Source organism: Centropristis striata, chromosome 20 (genome assembly GCF_030273125.1).
Source record: "Centropristis striata isolate RG_2023a ecotype Rhode Island chromosome 20, C.striata_1.0, whole genome shotgun sequence".
Lineage (NCBI taxonomy): Eukaryota > Metazoa > Chordata > Actinopteri > Perciformes > Serranidae > Centropristis > Centropristis striata.
The window spans coordinates 14,169,967-14,190,783 of record NC_081536.1 but is presented as its reverse complement, the minus strand read 5'-3'; the positions used below and the strand labels follow the sequence as shown (position 1 = coordinate 14,190,783).

The 20,817-nt window shown below is 38.8% G+C and overlaps 2 protein-coding genes and 1 long non-coding RNA gene across 3 annotated transcripts in view; 2 read left to right on the top strand and 1 right to left on the bottom strand.

Annotated features, from left to right (window-relative positions):
- Window positions 1-19,213, bottom strand: part of LOC131993370 (uncharacterized) — a 29,733-nt gene extending 10,520 nt beyond the window's left edge. The window contains exons 1-2 of the long non-coding RNA XR_009396313.1: window positions 19,097-19,213; window positions 5,525-5,623 (exon numbers count right to left, since the gene is read on the bottom strand). This is a non-coding gene — a long non-coding RNA (uncharacterized LOC131993370). The remainder of the gene's footprint in view (window positions 1-5,524; window positions 5,624-19,096) is intronic.
- Window positions 950-3,155, top strand: slc18a3a (solute carrier family 18 member 3a). The gene has a single exon (XM_059359236.1). It carries the CDS (start codon window positions 989-991, stop codon window positions 2,546-2,548), a length of 1,560 nt encoding a protein of 519 aa, XP_059215219.1. The 5' UTR covers window positions 950-988; the 3' UTR covers window positions 2,549-3,155.
- Window positions 4,345-12,589, top strand: chata (choline O-acetyltransferase a). The gene is made up of 14 exons (XM_059359241.1): window positions 4,345-4,416; window positions 4,864-5,055; window positions 5,495-5,613; window positions 6,070-6,123; window positions 6,741-6,921; window positions 7,983-8,160; window positions 8,251-8,420; window positions 8,976-9,076; window positions 9,161-9,289; window positions 9,374-9,496; window positions 9,595-9,736; window positions 10,115-10,177; window positions 10,273-10,410; window positions 11,053-12,589. The coding sequence occupies exons 1-14, from the start codon at window positions 4,369-4,371 to the stop codon at window positions 11,482-11,484; spliced, it is 2,070 nt and encodes a 689-aa protein (XP_059215224.1). The 5' UTR covers window positions 4,345-4,368; the 3' UTR covers window positions 11,485-12,589.
- Window positions 19,214-20,817: the final 1,604 nt, after the last annotated feature.

The following is a 20,817-nucleotide window of genomic DNA, read 5'->3' as shown; positions in this document are numbered from 1 at the left end:
TGGGAAAAATAAAACGAGTATATAACAATTTATTCCCCTTAACCACCCTTTTCTCTGTGGAGCTGTCCACTCGAGTGTGGTGCTGAATCAGTTTTGCTCTTATCAGATAACGCGTAAATGTTGTTTTTTTTTTCTATCTTGGCCGGTATTGCTTTTGATTTAAAGTGGATAGGTTTCCTTATGATAACAAGTGAAATCGCTGGAGTTTTGGCAATCTCCCGACACGTTACTTTTAGACCTAAATAATCAGATTGCATTTAAGTGTAATTTAAAACTGAGGAGGTTAAATATAACATAACCTGGAGCAAGCATCCTCGGCTCTGGGTTGAAGCAAGTGACTGGACAGCAGTGCGCACTTGGGATTTCGTATTTAATTAGCATAAAAGATCTTCTGGAGAGCAGCAGAACTGTGCGTCACAGCCATCGGCGAAGATGGGAGGGGGGAGGAGGGGGGCACCTATGGGAGTCAACAAACTGCAGTGTGTATTCCTTCCACGGCCGACAAAACCAGTCCGGTTGATGTGAAATGATGACTTAGCTCATAGTGTTACAGGTGACTGGAGACAGCTGGGAGCGTCTGGGAGCCGAAGGGACGCAGCAGACGGACCTAAAACAGCGATTGCACTGATGGAGCCGGCACTGTGAGCTGGAGGTGAATCCCCAACCTGTAAGTGCTGCCCGGGACCAGCGCGTCACCTGAATGACGGGATATGAGACAATGAAGCAACTAGGGACGACGGGGATAAAACGAGTCCAAGTCACGGGAGTGGAAAAGCGCGTGCGATGACGGACGGCGCAAGGGACAGGGAAGAGGTAAAGCAGAGGGAAGTGATCTAGCTCATTAGTAGGGCTCACGGTGCTGGAAAAGAAAACTAAATAAAAAACAGAACAGATGTGCCAAGCGTGCGTAAATCTATAAACATATCAACCGGAGGAAGCTGATTTTCTTTCTCAAAAGACAAGACTTGAGCCAGAAAGAGAGACAACCATGGAGCCGGAGGGGACCACAGAGGGACAAGCTCCTAATATGGCACAATCTGCCGCCTCAAAACTGTCCCAGATGGGCGAAAGAACTAAACAACTGGGCAATGTGATGCAAGACCCAGATCGACAGAAACGGGTTATTCTTGTAATAGTCTGTATAGCACTTTTATTAGACAACATGCTTTACATGGTAATTGTGCCAATTATACCCGATTACCTTGAAGGGCTACAGAAAGCAGCGGATCATGCCCAAGCCATTTTACCGCACACCAACTCCTCTAACGGCACCTTCCATAAGACACCCAAGGGGAACTTCGACCTACAGATTGGGGTTCTCTTCGCCTCCAAGGCCATCCTGCAGCTCCTGGTCAACCCGCTGAGTGGCACGTTTATAGACAGAGTCGGGTATGACATTCCACTCTTCATCGGTCTCAATGTCATGTTTCTGTCCACCCTCACCTTTGCCTTCGCTGAAAACTACGCGACCCTGTTCCTGGCGCGCAGCATACAGGGCCTCGGCTCGGCTTTCGCGGATACGGCGGGGATCGCTCTGATTGCGGACAGGTACACGGAGGAGAAAGCGAGGAGCAAAGCGCTGGGTATTGCCTTGGCTTTCATCTCTTTTGGAAGTCTTGTGGCGCCCCCCTTTGGAGGGGTGCTCTATCAGTTCGCAGGGAAGCGGGTGCCCTTTCTGATCCTGGCCTGCATCTGCCTCGCTGATGGTATTTTGTGTCTGACTGTACTGAAACCCTTCTCTAACCGGGAGAGAGAAAACATGCCAGTAGGCACCCCCATATATAAACTGATGATTGATCCTTATATAGCTGTAGTCGCTGGTGCTCTGACAATTTGTAACATCCCTCTAGCCTTCCTTGAGCCCACTATCGCCAACTGGATGGAGGAAAATATGCATGCCAGCCAGTGGGAGATCGGCATGACATGGTTCCCTGCCTTCTTTCCTCATGTTCTAGGTGTTTATCTCACTGTCAAATTAGCAGCCAAGTATCCCCATCTCCAGTGGTTTTACGGGGCTATAGGTATGGTGTTTATAGGGGCGAGCTCCTGCACAGTGCCAGCCTGTAAAAACTTTGGACAGCTCATGATCCCGCTGTGCGGAATCTGTTTTGGCATCGCCTTCGTGGACACGGCGCTCCTGCCAACACTGGGTTTCCTGGTGGATGTGCGGCATGTGTCAGTGTATGGCAGCGTGTACGCCATCGCAGACATCTCCTACTGCGTGGCCTATGCCCTGGGGCCCGTGGTGGCCGGACAGATAGTGCACGACCTGGGCTTTGTTCAGCTCAACTTAGGCATGGGCCTCGCTAATGTACTTTACGCACCGGCGCTCCTTCTGCTGAAGAACGTGACAAAGATGAAGCCTTCTTTCTCCGAGAGAAACATGCTCCTGGAGGATGGACCAACAGGACTATATGACACGATTAAGATGGAGCAGCGGGAGAAGAAGAAAAAGGGGCTGTGCACGACGATCGACGAGAATGGCATTGAAACATTTGCGCAACGATCTTTTTCAGAGGAGGAATCCTCAGGAGGAGAGTACGCGTAAAAGACCTTTAACTGAGTGTAAAACTATCAAAGTGCCCATGTAGAGTTTTGTGCATCCTGTCCGATCCAATCAATTGCATAACACGATTAGGATTGTGTAACGACATAAATTATTTACTGCTCCTGGTGACAATTCCTCCGGGTATTGTCAAATAAAGTAGCTTCAAGCTTTTGCAGTAGAAAGGCGCTCGCTGGCGTTTGTTCATCTTAAAGTGAGAGTATTGTGAACGATTTGTTGAGATAAAATAAATGTCTAGTCATTAACAGTATTTATCACTGTATCAGAAACTGACTCATATTCAGGGATTATGTGTAAATGTATTTTAACAAAAGAACAGTTGTAATGTATGCGTCTTTCAGTGTAATCTGTGTTCATTTTGCCAGAGTTGTGCTGCTAAACTCAATATGCAATACTGTGTGTCACAAGGCGCTTAGAAAGATACAACAGATGGAAGAAAACTGCGTCTTGTTGTCTGATTATTATTATTATTATGATTTTGTTTATTTATTCACTTTTTTTGGATGATGTACTTCTGGAATGCATAGCCTTGTTGTGTGATCTGCGATTGTACATACATGTATATTCATGTACATAATTAAATCAATATTATGTGAATGATACTGTCATGGAAATTATTCATTTTTGTTTTTTTTTAATTAATTTAATATGATGCATATAATACATTTATTTTCCTAAACAAAATGATCATGAAATTATGTTTCTTTTAAAGTTATGGTTATATTTCTAAAGCTTACATTTTGCACATATACACACGCATAACACGCATTAATTGAAAACTCAAATTTTAAACTTATTAAGACCTATAAGAGGTATTTCTGTGATGCTTATTAATAATACAATAATCTATTAAAGAAAAAGTAATTTATCCGGGATAAAAATATAGTTTGGAACAAATTTGAATAATAATTTCAAGTGTTTTCTGAGGTTGATATTGTGCGTAAAATCCACAGTTTGTCAAAGCATCGTTCAAAATCAAATATTCTCATATAAAATTAAATACACAACGCAAATTAAATCAATCAGAAAAGCAGTGATGTAGAAGCAATTTATGCGCCCAAACTGTGCCACTGGAAGTGCTGAGGAATTCAGAAAGCCAAAGGATGGAGTTCAATTGTTTCTCGGCGCAGCGTGTGAGCGTCTGGTGCGTTCAGTCGGTGTCTAAATAAGGTGGGGTGAAGATGTGAAGTGCCAAATAAACTTCTCGGCGAATAGCAGGACTTCTGGGAGGAGCCTGGCAGCCAGGAGGGCGAGGTACCCTCTCAGCTTCTCTCCTGAGCCAGCGAGGGAGTTGCGCTCTTACAATGCTGGGGGTTGAAAGATGCGTTAAAATGACAAAAGGATCAAAGTAGTGACATTTACAAGAAACTCCGCCAGAAATGGATTCAAGTCTAGATGGATAATCTCCTTGCTCGAGGACCTGGAATTGTTTTGTTTTGCTGTCTTTCAGGTGAGTAAAACATTTCGTTTTTATCTGATGGTTTATTTCGGTTTGATATATTAGGGTTATGACCGATTGTTTAAATTAAATGCGCAAGTTTAGGTAACAATTTGGACAAAGACTTGAACATCTTCCAAAATGCGCATTTTTATATTTGTTTGCATTTGACGACGATAAATGTTATTTATTTAATAGCTCTGAACATGTGTTCTAAATATTCCCACAGTAGTGCGACGTTATAAGACACCTGCTCTCAAAGTTACTGTTTTAACGAGATTGCATTTGTCGGAACTTGATACTGATATAATTTTATTTGTGGTTACAGAGTCTTTCTTAAAGGCTGTCCCTCTGCACCGCTGACATGCCAGTTCTGGACCAAGAGCCCTCCAAGGACTCAGGAGGCGAAGATGTAAATATATATTTGACTTATAAATGTGGCTATAGATAATGTTTCACTGGAATATGCATGACAGAAATAATGCTTTACAATCAAATGAATTAGATTAAAGAATGTCAAAAATATTAAGAAATAAAAAGTACTTTAGGAATTCATACATGCTATTTTATGAAAATAATCTATATGCTTTTTAAAATAAATTACTTTTTGATTTAATATTTTCTTATTCTGAGTCAAGTGAAGTGATGATAATAATAATTTATTTAAAAAATATTATAATATTAATTTACATTCAAGCAGGCAGCAAGTACGACTAAAAACTGAATTATTATTGTTTATATATTTTTTTGATTAATTGATATAATGCACGTGGCAGAGAAAAATCAGAAGTTTTACATGTTGTTGTCACAAAATAAGAAAACCCCCCCTCAGAGTTTTTCCTTGCCCCACACCGCTCAGGGTCTTCCCAAGCTGCCACTCCCCGCCCTGAAAGACACCCTGGACGTGTACCTGAGGTGTATGAAGCACCTGCTCACAGAGGAACAGTTCAACAAGACCCAAAATGTAGTGAAGCAGTTTGGAGCCCCTGGAGGAGTGGGGGAGCTACTACAGAGCAAACTCAAGGAGAGGAGGGAGAACAAGGCAAACTGGGTAAATATAGTGAACTGGTCAAAAACACACAACAACACACACAAATCCCCAAAACAAATTGTTTTCACTTAGTAACAATATGCTCAATGGTATTGTTTTTATTTTACATTTCAGACTTTCAGGGCCAACCAGTGACTTTTTTATATTTTTAATAATTAGTATAACATATATATATTATGATTGCATAATAAGCTGTATTTTATGTGAGCATAAATGAAACTATAAATCTGTTTTACATCTTTGTACAAAAACATGTAAATAATCCTTCCACAGAATAGCAAACTCTTTGCTGATTTACAGAGTCAGTCTATATAGATTATCAATCAGTTTCGACACAATAAATACATCCAATTGTTAGATTATCCCCCTGTATTCACTATAAGTGTACTATTACTTTCAGATAGTGCCTTTAATGGAATGCCTCTGTGTCGGCCTGTAGGTGTACGAGTACTGGCTGAATGACATGTACCTGAACAACAGACTGGCTCTGCCCGTCAACTCCAGTCCTGTGATGGTCTTCCCACAGCAGCACTTCAGGGCTCCGATCGACTCTTTAAGGTATGAGACACTGCACATGGGGGAGACAAACCAGAAATATATTGTCATTTTTATGCAATGCAAAGAATAAAAAAGTTTCCATTTAACAGAAAGATTACTATTACAGTACAAAGACGTGAGAAATGATAGTGAACTGTATAAATTACTCAGACTGACTTTGATTGATTATTGCAAATTGTACACTTCCTTCATTAACAGATAGGGTCATTACCCAGAACACCTTGAGGGCTGAGATGCCAGACTACTGGTGGCAAGGTTAACAGACAATGAAGGCTGTGGTTTCGTTAACATGATATTGATCTGGGACTGGCTCTTTAACCAGATGATCTACATAAAGCTTTTACACCGTTAAGTGTAATAAAGCTACACAAGAACAAGGTTAAATGTGGGAAATTATTCCCACTAGTGACCAAGTGTTGGGAATGTAGTTTACATTGTAATGCTTTTCTTTCCTAGGTTTGCTGCACACTTGATTTCTGGAGTTTTGGAGTACAAGACTCTTCTTGATTTGTAAGTTAAAGATCTTATATTGTAAAAAGTGAGATTTCAATGTCATCAAAAAGCAGGTCTACATGCTGTGTAAATACCGTGAAAGAATCAAAAAGCTCAGTCAACAGAGCAAGGCACAGGTTGCATTCAGAAACTGTGCTTTTAAAAGAGCCAATGGGACTTTTATAAGGTTGTGATGTCACAACTACACGATAGAAAATGCTGTATTTCCCAGACTGCAATGATGCTGCAGAGACTCTGAGAGCATAGATGCAGAAAATGTGCAGACATCTGTGGAATCTTATTGGGAAAGTTATTGTGATATGTCTATAACAAAGGTAAAATGCATTTCTATTGAAACATAATTGAGAATGCAATTTAGTTGCATAGGAAAATAATTTTAGGAGACCAGGCGGTGTAGAGGTGCTTAAGAGACAAGCGCTGTCACAGACACATGAACATTTTTTAACATTAAAGCATGTAAACATGTTCTATTAGAAATCCAAAATACAACTATGAACATGAAAATTAATGTAATATGTCACCTTTAATGTACAATGAGAGTTGTGGATAATGGAGAAGTTGAGAGATAATCATCTTCACCTAAATAAAAGTCCTGACAAAGTGTTTGTGTGTAGACGCTCTCTGCCTGTGGACTACGCCCGAGGCCAGCTGGCTGGGACCCCTCTGTGTATGGAGCAGTACTATCGCCTCTTCACTTCCTACCGTCTACCGGGGCCTGAGAGGGACACGCTGGTGGCCCAGGAGAGCAGCGTGATGCCAGAACCTGAACACATCATTGTGGCTTGTAAAAACCAGGTCAGTGAAAAAACAAAGTGAAGACTAGTTTGATAAAGTTCCAAATACTAACTTGTATAAGGATTTTCAATGACGTCACAGGCTTGTGAAATGTGGATGAAGTTTGCCTATTTTTCACGGAGAGGTCTTTCAGGACAACTCATCACATCAAGTTAAGCATGAAAATCCATTCTTGACTTTGGAAACAATCCCAACTCATGGGGTTTCTCCTCCATCAGGAGAAGTTTGAGGGTCAGAAGTGAATTTTGACATTTACTTTATGAGCTGCACTCAGAACAGACAACCTCACAGTGAACAATGGTTAAAGTGACAGTTTCTTCTTCGAGTGAGAACTACCCTATACATCGAGTCTCTGTCACAGAAGAACATGTCATCACTCACTTGTATGTGATCGCACTGTAAACAGGCTCTGTGAGCACTATGCTAACGTATCTCCTAATGAGTGATTAACAGCCACAGTCAATTGACAAGTGCTCTCTGTTAAGTTAATTATCTAGAACATGTGTAAGATGCCAGCAGCCCTGAGCATTGCTGCTGCAGTAAGATGCAACTCCACAGCGGTTCAGTTATATCAGGAGAATCAAATGTGCTCAAACAAGTAAAACAATGAATGATGCTTACTTACTACCCTCATGAAAGGAAAACTTTGGTATATGTCCACCTGGACCCTATTTCCCATGTTTTTGTCTAAGTGACAAATGTCTTTGAAACTGGTTCAGCATTGAGCAAGAGCGCTGTAGCCAGCAACAGCGAAACAGGCTGATCCAAAATGATACAGAAAAACAAACAGACTGGACCAAGCAAATGGTAAAGAAAAACATATTTCTCTATTGAATCCATTTCATTATGTTTTCAGACACTTAGAATAAAAATCTGAGCCTGTCAGTGCTGATTACAAACACTTTTGATGGAGACATTTGAGGCATGTGGGATTTTAGCTTTACTGTTAAATAAACAGGGTAGAAAAATAGCCAGCAGTACATTAGATTACCAGCTAATATTAAAGTAAGAATGGGGAAGTGCATTAAAACAGTTTGTGTCCAATCTGAACCTCCATCCAGTTCTTTGTGTTGGATGTGGTGATCAACTTCCGCCGACTGAATGAAAGAGACCTGCTGACTCAGCTGGACAAGATCGCCAGGATGGCTGACAGCAAAGAAGAGCAGCTCCCACCGATCGGTCTCCTCACGTCAGATGGCCGGACAGAGTGGGCCGAGTCTCGCAGTGTGCTAATGAGAGGTGTGAGGCTCTTTTAACTCAGGTTGATCTCAGTGTTTCCAAGTCCATTTGCCTCACCAAATTGACCTTTTTCTCATTAATATGCTCTAGAGTCTACTAACAGGGACTCTCTTGACATGATCGAGCGTTGTCTGTGTCTGGTCTGTCTGGATGACGCCAGTGGGACCGAGCTCAGTGACACCACGCGTGCCATGTTGATGCTGCATGGTGGAGGGGTGGCCAAGAATGGGGGCAACCGCTGGTACGACAAGCCCATGCAGGTCAGTGATCACAGTCCACGTTTGTTACCTTATAAATGTTAAAATTGTTGCACACTGTGTCCTCTGAATTTTCTTACAGGACTTGTTTAAACAACTGAGGAAAATAAGAAAGATTGAATTATGGATGGAAGAAATGTAGGTGCATGAGGGATGCTTTACCTCAAAGGAAAATGAGATAACTGATCAAATTCATGTTCTACTCGCACATGTGCCAGTGGATGTAATTAGCCAATCCCATGCCAAATTAAGAATGTACATTTAAAGATATTCTGATGAAGATTGTATGTCCCTATTGGATTACAATTTGTCAGTCTGATGTCATTAGCATGAACTTTGATGGAGATGTTTTAAAAAAGAATTCAGAATGAATTGAAGGCCTTCTCTCTGATTTTGATACTGTAGCTGGAAAAATGTGGATGAAATGTATTTGAAGAAACAAGTGAACAAGTACAGTGATGAAACTGCAACTGCATATTGACTGAATCTTAGATAATCTCGCATTTCAGTTTGGTTCAACTCAAGAAAATCCAACTGACAATAGCATGACTGTGCCAGTTTGTTGTAGGAGCTGACGGCTGCTGCGGAGTCGTGTGCGAACACTCACCATTCGAGGGAATTGTCCTTGTGCAGTGCACGGAGTATCTACTCAAATACATGTAAGAAATTAAATGCAAAACGTGTGATAAAAAATAAGACGTGCGAAACATGCCAAATGATATGAATATATTCCCATGTGACAGGATTGGCAGCCCATCAAAGCTGGTCAGGGCAGCAAGTGTGAGCGAGCTGCCTGCACCACGCAGGCTCCGCTGGAAATGTACTCCAGAGATTCACAAACTCCTCGCCTCTTCTGCCGACAAACTACAAAAGTCCGGGTTGACTCTGGTTTCTGTACATTCTTATACGTGAATAAATGCTTTCAGCTCACAGCAGAATGTATCTTATCTGTTCAGGCATGTGAAAAATCTGGACATGAACGTGCACAAATTCTATGATTACGGGAAAGAGTTCATCAAGAAGCAGAAAATGAGTCCAGATGCTTACATCCAGGTTGCTCTTCAGTTAGCCTACTACCGGTAAGAAAAAAATGATTATAACAGGACTGATTCCTATACAGTATGTTACATTAATGTGGGGCTCCAAGCTACAAAGCTTTCTCTCTGTGCATCTTTAGATGCCACAGCAGACCGGTGTCGACATATGAGAGTGCTTCTATACGACGCTTTCAGCAGGGCAGAGTAGACAACATCCGCTCAGCCACACCAGAAGCCCTGGCTTTTGTCAAAGCAATGACTGATGGGAAAATGAGCACAAGTGTAAGTCATACTATCCAGTTTAAATCAATCGTGCTGCAGAATAGAAACTCATTATGAATAATGAAATGAGATTGTTAGTTTTCTTTGCTTGACAGGCTTGACAAAAAGATGAAAAACAACATCAATAGTTGTAAATGTCTACAAAGAGACATAAAACGACAAAAAAAAGATGCTAAAGGACCACCAAGAGACACAAAATGACCACAAAGACTAGGTCTAATCTTCTCATATTCCATCCATGGCTGTGGTTATTTGGTGTTAATATAATAAATAACAGCTATTTGTTAACATTATTTCATATTACACCATGATATCTACACTGGAAATAAAGGAATTTAATAGTTTAATGTTGTAATTCTGAGTGGTTTCTGTCTCCAGGATGCAGAAAAGATGGAACTGTTACGAGGTGCCATAACTGCTCAGACAAAGTATACTATTCTGGTGACTATTCTCCAACCTTATCCAAAATTCTATTACAAATTTGAAATTGCTTATGAAAGAAACACCATATTATAAGTATCCATTCTCTCTTGCAGGCTATTACAGGGATGGCTATAGACAATCACTTACTGGGACTACGTGAAATTGCACATGAACTGAAGATGGAGAAGCCGGAAATATTCAAAGACGAAGCCTATCTCATCAGCAATCAGTTCATTCTCTCTACAAGTCAGGTATTGTCATCTAATTTTAAAACTAACAATAATCCATCAAAATTGTAATGAAGGTGTACTACACCAGCTTTACACACAAAGTTTTGTTTACTCTCACTGCTCTGCTTGTGAAAACATGTATAACGTATAATGTCTTCTGTGGCTCTGCATGCTTCCTAATTTAAAATTTGAAAATATCAAATTACTGTAATCCGGATTTTCTCATCTTGAAATTTATCTTAAACAAAGAGCTTGAGTTACAAACTGGAGAAGCGGGTTTTGAAAGAAGTTGAAATTTAGGAGCCAAAGTGTGCTAATGAAAGTCTGCCTCAGTTTCCTTAACTACCTTCTTTCCTGGCTTTCCTTTCTTCCTTCCTTTGAGTAATCTATAGTACAATAGTAAATTGCTGGAGCACCCCTTTAGTGTGCACTACAAGCACATACCTATCTCGTTTCGGCTACAGTGTTAAGATATAGCACAATAGTATGCATATATAAGATATGTAAGAAACAAGGCAGGTGACAGGAGAGATACAAGGATGCTTTCAATAAAATTGTTATATTATTGTAGTTAAAATTGCAATTAAGGTTTTTCCACCTCAGTAGTCTCAGCCTTTCCATCTACAGCTGTATTCAGTACTAAAGGATCCACTCTCCCCTCAGGTTCCTACGACTGTTGAGATGTTTTGCTGCTACGGACCCGTGCTTCCAAACGGATATGGAGCGTGCTACAACCCTCAGTCAGACCACATTATCTTCTCTGTGTCCAGTTTCCGCGAGAGCCCGCAAACATGTTCGGCAGAATTTGTCACGTGTCTGGTGCGGGGACTGCTGGACATGAGGGATATGTGCAATAAATACAACTCCAGCTCCAGTCCGGCCCAGCAAAGACAAGGTCAGACGCTGGAGACGCACACACAAACAGACACAAACTGGCAAAGCAAAGCGCCACAGAGATCAACTGAGCTGACCAAGAATCAGCAAACAGTGCCACAGGTTGTGCTGAAGACACCAGACCAGACTAAAGTGGAGGCTCAAACCCAGACTTCATCACACGGGGAGGTGCAGGCTTTGAAGAACGGAAGTAAATCATAGAAAACTGTCAGGGCCAGTAAAAATAGTGGTGGTGTGATTTTAAAAGTGTGTTTTTGTGCTGCTACAATGTATTCCTCGAGTCACTCACTCAATATACACTTTAACTGTGATGCAAAATGTTACGTAAAAATGTTTTATTGTACTTTAAAATGTCTCAAGAGCTGATGATAATCTAATTTACTTATTCTTAGAGAATATTAGAGGTGTTGGGTTATTATATAGGACCCTTTCTGCTGTTGTTGCACACAAAAAAGTCAAAATACAGCAATTAATTAAAATGTCTGTCTAGATGTCTACTGTATGTTGGTAAAACTTAAAGCCACATTTGAGCTTTTGATTATTGCTTTGCACTAAATTGAGATGAATCATCCAAAGAAAAGAGTAAATTTATTGTAAAAATAGTCTGTGAGTTATGAAAAATGACTGATTGTCTCATTATATGTCAACTTGCAAATCGCATGCTTCTATCCAATGATTTTGTGAAGATTTAGGTGAATCGGAAAACTATAATCTTCTATGCAATTTCTATTTGTGTTGTCAACATAAATTGTGTCTATATAGTACCAACAGTACTACTGTTACTTACATGTCTGTTTAAAAAAAAGTATCATTTTATAAAACCATTAGAGGTTTAGTTCACACTGTGCTCAACACACTAGATACTGTTTAGCTTATCAAAGAATGTTAAGTGTGATCAAAATTGTGTATTTGTAAATTTATGAGCAGAATACATAATTAAGTTATTTATTTTTGTATAACTTAATGTTACAGGGTGTAAAATGTAAAAGTAAGTATGTAAAACTTACTAACCAGAGGTGATCACTGTGTTTATGACTCTCCAAGTATTGTATTTATGAAGTACTATTGAAGATTAAAAGAAAGAAATCAAATTGAGGCTTTTGTTCAATATTATGTTTTACAGAGATGCATTTATATACCATGGTTGAGTATTAAATAATCTACAGGGGACTGAGGCAACTGAAGATGCCAGTAACTGCTCTGAATTTATGGACCAGTTGCATATTGGAAATATATTGCATATTCCAGTTGTATTAGATAAAAAGCTAATTTTAACAACCGTTGACTTATGACAAACACCGAGAAGGTCTTTTAAATGTATTTTATTCATTAATATTATTATTATTATTTATTAGTATTGTGACATAGCAAGTCATATTATGGTATATTTGTGACATACGTAATACAAGCCAAAAAATAAAATTTATAAATAAATAAAAAGTTTCTTGTAGTACAAAAAAGTAAAAATTCTCAATTGATACTATAGGATACTTTAGTATAAGTAATGTGTATATATATACGTGTATATATGTATATTAAATATGTAATAAGAATTACAAAGGACTTCTCGGTACTTGTTATATATTCCAAGGGTTAAAATCAGCTTTTTAGCAAATTTTTAGTGATGCTGATCAATGTGCATTGTCAAAATGTAAAAGTAAATAATTAATAAATCTTAATCATTAAATACTATTGATATATTGCCAGTGTTGGAATGTAACTAATAGTGGGGCGGCATAGATAACCTATTGTTCATTTTTTGATAAAAGCACCAAATTTGGTACATATATAGCTTAATATATTTAGAAAAAGACTGGATATTGGGCCATCGCATATTTGCATTCTGATGACCATGGCCGGCAATTTTCCAAAATGGTGGCTGAGTGTTACAAGCAGATAGAACCTGGGCCGCCTCCAAGCTGCTGTTAACTTGTTTACAACACCACAAATATTAATATCATAAGAAAGAAAGAAAGAAAGAAAGAAAGAAAGAAAGAAAGAAAGAAAGAAAGAATAACAAATTAAAGAAAATGCAACAAATTGTTGAGATTGCCTCATGTTACAGTAATAAATGGAACCCCTTGGCATTCTGATGATCCGCCTGCGGTACATTGGGCTCATCGGCCAGCTGGCGGGCTGACAGATAGACACATCTGTCTTATGAAACTAGAAGATCTAAGGAATCCATTGGTAAAAAGCATGCCAGGATGTCACATCGGGAAGTTGACGTAATATGGTGGAAAGTCAGGCTATTATTTTGCTAGGCAATTTGGCATGATGATTTTCAGAGCGGTCATTTGACCTCTGACATCATGATGTCTGAATGAAAATGGGCTCTATGGGTTCTCACAAGTCTCCTCTTTACAGACTTAAAGAGGGGCTTACTTTATGTTGATAACATGCAGTTTAAGGCAAAAACCACAATGTTTTTCTCATGCATTAACATTTTCTTTTTTGCACACTGTCTTTGAATATTTGTGCATACCGGGCTCTCTAAACTTTAAATTACATAAATTAGCTATCACTGGAAAGCTGAGACCCTTGTGGTTTCAATGAGCTTACTTTAATTAATGTCGGATGATGTCAGTCCCCATAAAAGCCCATGAGAAAATTTCTTGAATCTTGACCTCACTGTATAAAATGAGTTACTGTGACCTCTAGGTTAATCACAGCATCGTGAAGGGCTTCCAGTTTAATATATCAAAAAATATTCATTTTGTGATAAAAGCACCACATTTGGCAGATGTGTTGATAGATACAGTTGCAAGAAAAAGTATGTGAACTCTTTGAAATTACCTGGTTTTCTGCATTAATTTGTCATAAAATGTGATCTGATCTGCATCTAAGTCCCAAGTATAGACAAACACAACATGCTTAACCTAATACCATGCAAACAATAATATGTCATGTTTTTATAGAACACATCCATTAAACCTTTATAGTGATGGTGGAAAAAGTAAGTGAACCCTTGATTTAATAACTGGTCGAACCTCCTTTGGCAGCAATAACCTCAACCAAACGCTTCTGATAGCTGCTGATCAGACCTGCACAACGTTCAGGAGGAATTTCAGACCATTCTTCCTGACAGAACTGCTTCAGTTCAGCCATATTCTTAGGATGTCTGGTGTGAACGGCTCTCTTTAGGTCATTCCACAGCATCTCTATTGGATTGAGATCTGGGCTCAGACTGGACCACTCCAAAAGGCAAATTTACTTTTTTGAAGTCGAGGTAGATTTACTTTGATGTTTCGGGTCATTGTACTGTTTCATCAGCCAACTTCTACTGATCTTCAGCTGACAGACAGACACTCTGACATTAACCTGTAGGATACCTTGATTAAATTGGGAATTCATTTTCCCCTCAATGATAGTAAGTGGTCCAGGCCCTGAGGCAGCAAAACAGCCCCAAGTCATGATGCTCCCTGCATCATACTTCACTGTTGGGATGATGTTCTCAGATTGGAATGCAGGGCCTATTTTAAACCACACCTATTGCTGCGTGTTCTTTGTGAAAAATTCAGCCTTTGGGTGTCAGGTTGCTCTTTGGCAAACTTCAGGCATGCAGTGATGTTTCTTTGGAAATCAGCGACTTCCTCCTTGGCGTCCTGCCATGGATGCCACACCTAGGTGTGGTAGACTCCTTTTTAAACCATACATAGTGCTGCATGTTCTTAATGAAAAATTCAGCCTTTGTTTTGTGGACTGATGAAATATTTTCCCAGAAGTGTCATGGGGTGACAGGTTGCTCTTTGGCAAACTTCAGGCTCTTTGGCAAACTTCAGGCATGCAGTGGTTTCTTCCACACCTTTTCAATTTTGCTTGTGTGGTAGACTCATGACTAGAGATGTTAATCAGTTCCAATGACTCCTTCAAGTCTTTACTTGTTACTCTGGAGTTCTTTTTTTCCTCACTGAGCTTTCTGCGTTGTGCCTTTGGAGTGAACTTGGGTGGCACCCACTTCTAGGAAGAGTAGCCACAGTACTAAATCGTCTCTATTTGTGGACCATTTGTCCAACTGTGGACTGGTGAATACGTAAAGTCTTGAGGTTACTTTGTAACCCGTTACAGTCTGATGCAATAAACAATTCTTGATCGCAGGTCTTCGGAGAGATCTCTTTTTTGCGAGGCATGGCTCACATGAGCAGATGCTTCTTGTGAATAGCAAACTCAAATGTTTGAGTGTTTTTTTTATATGTCAAAGTATCTCTACATCTCACTCAAATCTCATTTTATTATTAGGACTTCAAGTTTGCTAACTCTTGACTCCAATCAGCTCTTAATGGAGTCATTAGCAAAAGGGTTCACTTTTTCTACTAGCATTAAGAGTGTCTCATATATATATATTCAATAAAACATGGAATATTATAATTGTTTGCATGGTATGAGGATAAGTACCTTGTGTCCATAATCAGGACTTAAATGCAAATCAGATCACATTTTATGACAAATTAATGCCGAATTAACTTTTCTTGCAACTGTATATTTGGAACAAAACTAGTTATTGGGCCATCACAAATTCAGACCCTGGTTGCCATGGGGCTGATGGTTTCTGGGACTACTAAGAACAGAAGTGCTTGTTATCCAATCATTGAAATTACTAAATCTCCAAAATGACTAAGGTTTTTGAAGACAAATCACAGCATGGATTTTTCTATGTTGTTACAAAAGTCTGGGTATATTGATGTAATATTCTGGAGGGGTTTTGATCATTTTTATACATTCTTGATATTTGAGAAATGCCTAATTCAGCAACAAATTTATGTAACAAATGGTATCAACTTGTGGAACATAGTTGAGCATGGACCTCAAACTTCAGAAAGAAAAAATGTTATGTTCTTAACCCGGATAAACCTTAATAGGTTTATTAGATTCACAGTGCTAGGCTGCATCTCAAATTAATCTTCAGGTTTACAGTTTTACTGTTCCTCCAATTGTCTATACAATGGGGCGGGAACTTAAAGCGGTTTTAACCGTAGCACTTGCAAGTACAGTTGCATATTAACATAGGCCACGTTACATTGCTGCAGTAAATGTAGTGACACCATTAACTATGATACTTAAGTCATTTGAAAACAACAGTGTAACACTAAAATCTCCCTGCTCTCAGCATTCATTACCAAATTACATTCACATTTAGTCATTTAGCAGACGCTTTTATACAAAGCGACTTACAGAAAAGAGAAACAATCAAGGTATAGTGTGATAAGACCCATTAGTGCAGCAACAAGTGCTAGTGACGATACTTTAATGAGTAGAGTTGTCGTGTGATGCTAGGAGAGAAGGTCGTCTCTGAAGAGCTTGGTCTTCAGGAGTTTTTTAAAGGTAGATTGGGACGAAATTGTGCTTTTTAACATTACTGTAAAAGAGAGCTTACATTGCAATGATATAGAGGATAAATAAAGATAAATATATGAATATACCATGTCCCAGTTTTCACCACAATTAAAATAATAATAATTTAACATATAAAAACATGTTTTTCTGTGCTTAATCAATGTATTATTGTCAAAACTGTTGCATGTGGCTGGACTGTTGATGTGTGTGTAGATTGTGAGATCGACCATGTTTGCTAGCAAGTAGGGACATATTAGGCTAGCTGTTCAGTGATCCCCCCGAAGTGGATTTGTGATTTCTTTTCCAAACTCCCCTGAGCCAGTTATCGCCAGAGAGAGAGAGAGAGAGAGAGAGAGAGAGAGAGAGAGAGAGAGAGAGAGAGAGAGAGAGAGAGAGAGAGATACATAAACTTCACTTTGACAACGGCACCAGTACCTCACAGATCTGTGCCAGTAGGCCGACAGCTACAGGGGTCGCAGCAGATAGGTCTATTCTGTAGTAGGCCTACTACGTTCCTCTCCTTCCTTCCTGAGGCTAATCAAAAGGCAGTTGCAGTGTCCATCAAATTACGCATTCCCTGCCCGAAAATTCACCAGGGAGAGCTTCACTGGCTTCTCCAAGACCACCTGGTTCAAAGAGTGGCAGTGGCTTTAATGAAGTTCAGAACTACTGAAAGGCTTTGTTTTCGTCAGTGACTGTACCGTTAAAGATCCTACCAAATAGGCAATACAATTTTTGACTCAGTTGCTGAAAAATCTTGTGCAGTTTGATTTGGTCACCTTTGTTTGTAAACAATTTAGTACACTATCATTTTTTGGTTCAGGTAAATAAATAAATATGAAATAAACACTTTTCATTCGTTATCCTTGTCATACGTTCAGCAGGTGTTTACAGTCTAGTATTATTAGATAATTTATGATCGTATGACCTCTTATTTTTTCTTTCAAAGTGCATTAGAATGATGCATTTCACTTTAAAATGACCAAAGAATTTGACCCCCCTAGAGGCTCTGAGGTTCACAGCACCCCCTCCAAGAATAGTTTCAACGTCCCTGTACCCACGGGTGATCTGTACCTTTAATACTCAAATTGGAAACTCTTAAATTTAATGGGGGTGTCTGTAAACATGCAAAATAAAGTGCATCCATATAATAACACATCTATAAATGAGTAATTACTAAAATAATCTGTACCACATTTGCTCTAGCATCCACCATCTGACAAAAAATGCACACAAAATATTAGTTTTTACTGATTCACGGCACAATATAATAATATTATAATATAATGAGATGACCAATTACTTGGTAAAAGTCTGTAAAAGTGTGATTTTATTTGGTTCTCAGGGCTATAGGATCTAGATTATGTCCATTATTGCACCTGGGTCCAATGGGAAAGGAAAGTTTAACCAACTGCTTGTAGCCATTTTGAAAAAATGGCTGCCACGACAACCAGGGTCTGAATTTGTGATAGCCCAATATCCAGTTTTGTTCCAAATATATTTATCAACACATCTGCCAAATTTAGTGCTTTTATCACAAAATGAACAATTGGTATGATTGATTGAGCTATGCCGCCACAATTTTGAGGTAAATGTACTGAATATTTAGAGTATTTCCATTCTATGTAACTTTATACTTCTACTCCACACTACATTTGGAGGCAACTATTGTACTTCTTACTCCGATACATTTAGCCGACAGCTTTTTTTCAGGTGAAGATTTAACATTGAAAACATGAAAAATTTAAAGTGATTAGACTTTTTTTCAAAAATTAAATCTCATAACAGTATATGAAGTATTAAAAATGAGCCCTTTACAAAATGAAAACGCTACTGACATACATGCATCAACACAAATAATGTAATACTATATCTAGAATATATAAAACAATCTGAGTGGGGCCATTCTGCACAACAAGTACTTTTACTTTTGATACATGTTGATGCTGATGACTTTGTACTTTTACTTATTTAAGTTTTGAATGCAGGACTTTTACTTGTAGTGGAGTAATCTTGTAGTGTGGTATTAGTAGCTATTAGTAGGAGGAGGTGGTTGAGAGATCATCCGCAACACAAAACCTTAATGGACCAAAAAAACAGCAGTGGACGGCTCCTCTCTCTCCGTTGCAGGACGGAGAGATACGAAAGACCCTTCGCTCCTCCTTTCCCTGTCTCATTCTTCAAGAGATTCTACCAGACTAACTTAATTTCCCCTCGGGGATAAATAAAGTAGTTTTGATTTGATTGACTTATTTGATATTACAATGAGATACTCAAAAATCCAATTTAATGTTCCAAAGGAGCGTCGGTATCAGTAAGATAACCTAAAAGTTGGATAAAGTTTGTTTGTTTTTAACAACTACGACAAATAGGATTCTGGACACTCAGGTGACCACAACAAATGACGCCAAAAAATGCGCGTGTGACACTTCGTAACGGACCTTATGAATCCACTGGAGAAGTAAAACACCGGACCTACCGCCAACATGGCCTCCAGGGTATGTTTCTTTTCCAGTATAATCAGAATAACTGCATGTTTCTTATTTCTTCATTGTTGTTGTTGTTGTTGGTGACGTCAAACTGTCCGTCCAATACGTCTGCAGCCTCTCTGACAGCACGCGGGCATCAGCGCTGGAGAAACATTGCGGAACTTGTAGTCAACGGGGAGGTCGTCTTCAACTGTAAGCATTAAGCAACTGGAGTTTGGTGAGTTTTGGTAAACTTTGACGCAAAGCTTGAGACTACGTGTTGCGTAATTGTGATGTCACTGAGCAGACTGTCTGGATCTGTTCATGCTTCTTCCTCTTAACCCTTTGGAGTCTCCAAAAGCTCCAAACGATGACTTCTTCATGACATCCAGACTAGAAAACAAAGCAGCGTGGAGCCCTACTGTAAATTTACCTCTAAAGTTCTGGCTGTAAACTCCATGAGGCCAGTTTCAGTTTGATGATGATATACCAAGTAAAACTGGAGACAAGGTCAAATATATTTAGTATAAAATGATAGAACTGGACGTAACCCTCTTATATGTTATATTTACAACCCGTGTTCGCATTTGCAACATTTCAAATTCTTTATTGAGCATGATAGTGTCTTGAAAGTAAGAAAAAGATTCAAAATCACATTTAATGTTGGACTAAAGGACTAAAAAAGACAAAAAATAACCAAAAAAAGACACAAAATGACTAAAAAAAGACACAAAATGACCAAAAAAAGACACAAAATGACTAAAAAAGACACACAATATCTAAAAAGGACACAAAATGACTAAAGATAAGACACAAAATGACCAAAAAAGACACAAAATGAGAAGACAGAATGACCAAAAAAACCCCACAAAAAGACACACAAAAATAAAAGACACAACAGACACAAAATGACCAAAAAAGACACAAAAATACACAAAAAAGACACAAAATGACCAAAAGAGACACAAAATTACTTATAAAGACACGGAAGACATGGAAATGACTAAAAAAAGGAAAAAAATAGCCCAAGACTCCATAGAGTTAAGGTGGAGATGAAAAACTGGATCCTGTTTGCAAAGAAGCTGCTGTGGAGAACCTTTACTGAAGATACAGAAATAAATATATATGCAAAACACCCTTGTGTATGTTTGCTATTTTCTTATTCAAAGACTATGGTCACTGTATAATACTCATTGTTTGTCAGTCACACATCTCAGGTGTGCTCACAGCAGACTGTCTGATCAAGTGCATTATGTCTGTAGCAGCAAACACCAAGTGTATTCAAGGGAGAAAATGTTGCATTTTACTGCTTATGAAGCAAATTAAAATTGCAATATAGACTAGTATGATATCCAAATTGAAGGAGGCACTATATTTGTCAAAGGTAAAATATGTCAGAAAATATTGAATGTTGCTGTAGAGAGTCCCGGCCTACAAATCATGTTCTATAGACATGAGAAGAAATGTTTCTTTGGTACAGATCGTCACAAACAAAACCCCATAATATGATTATTTCAATATGGAGGATTAAATGTATCACTCTCAAATGATGAAAAAATTATCATGAATCATATTGCAATATCGCTCAAAATAATCACAATGAGGGTTTTTTTCCAAATTGTTCTGCCCTGCTTTTTTGTATGAAGAAAAATGTGTAATTTCTCCGGGGTTTTTTTTGCACTATCCAGCATCATCTACAGAAAAAATGACCAAAGCATGATATTAAACTTAA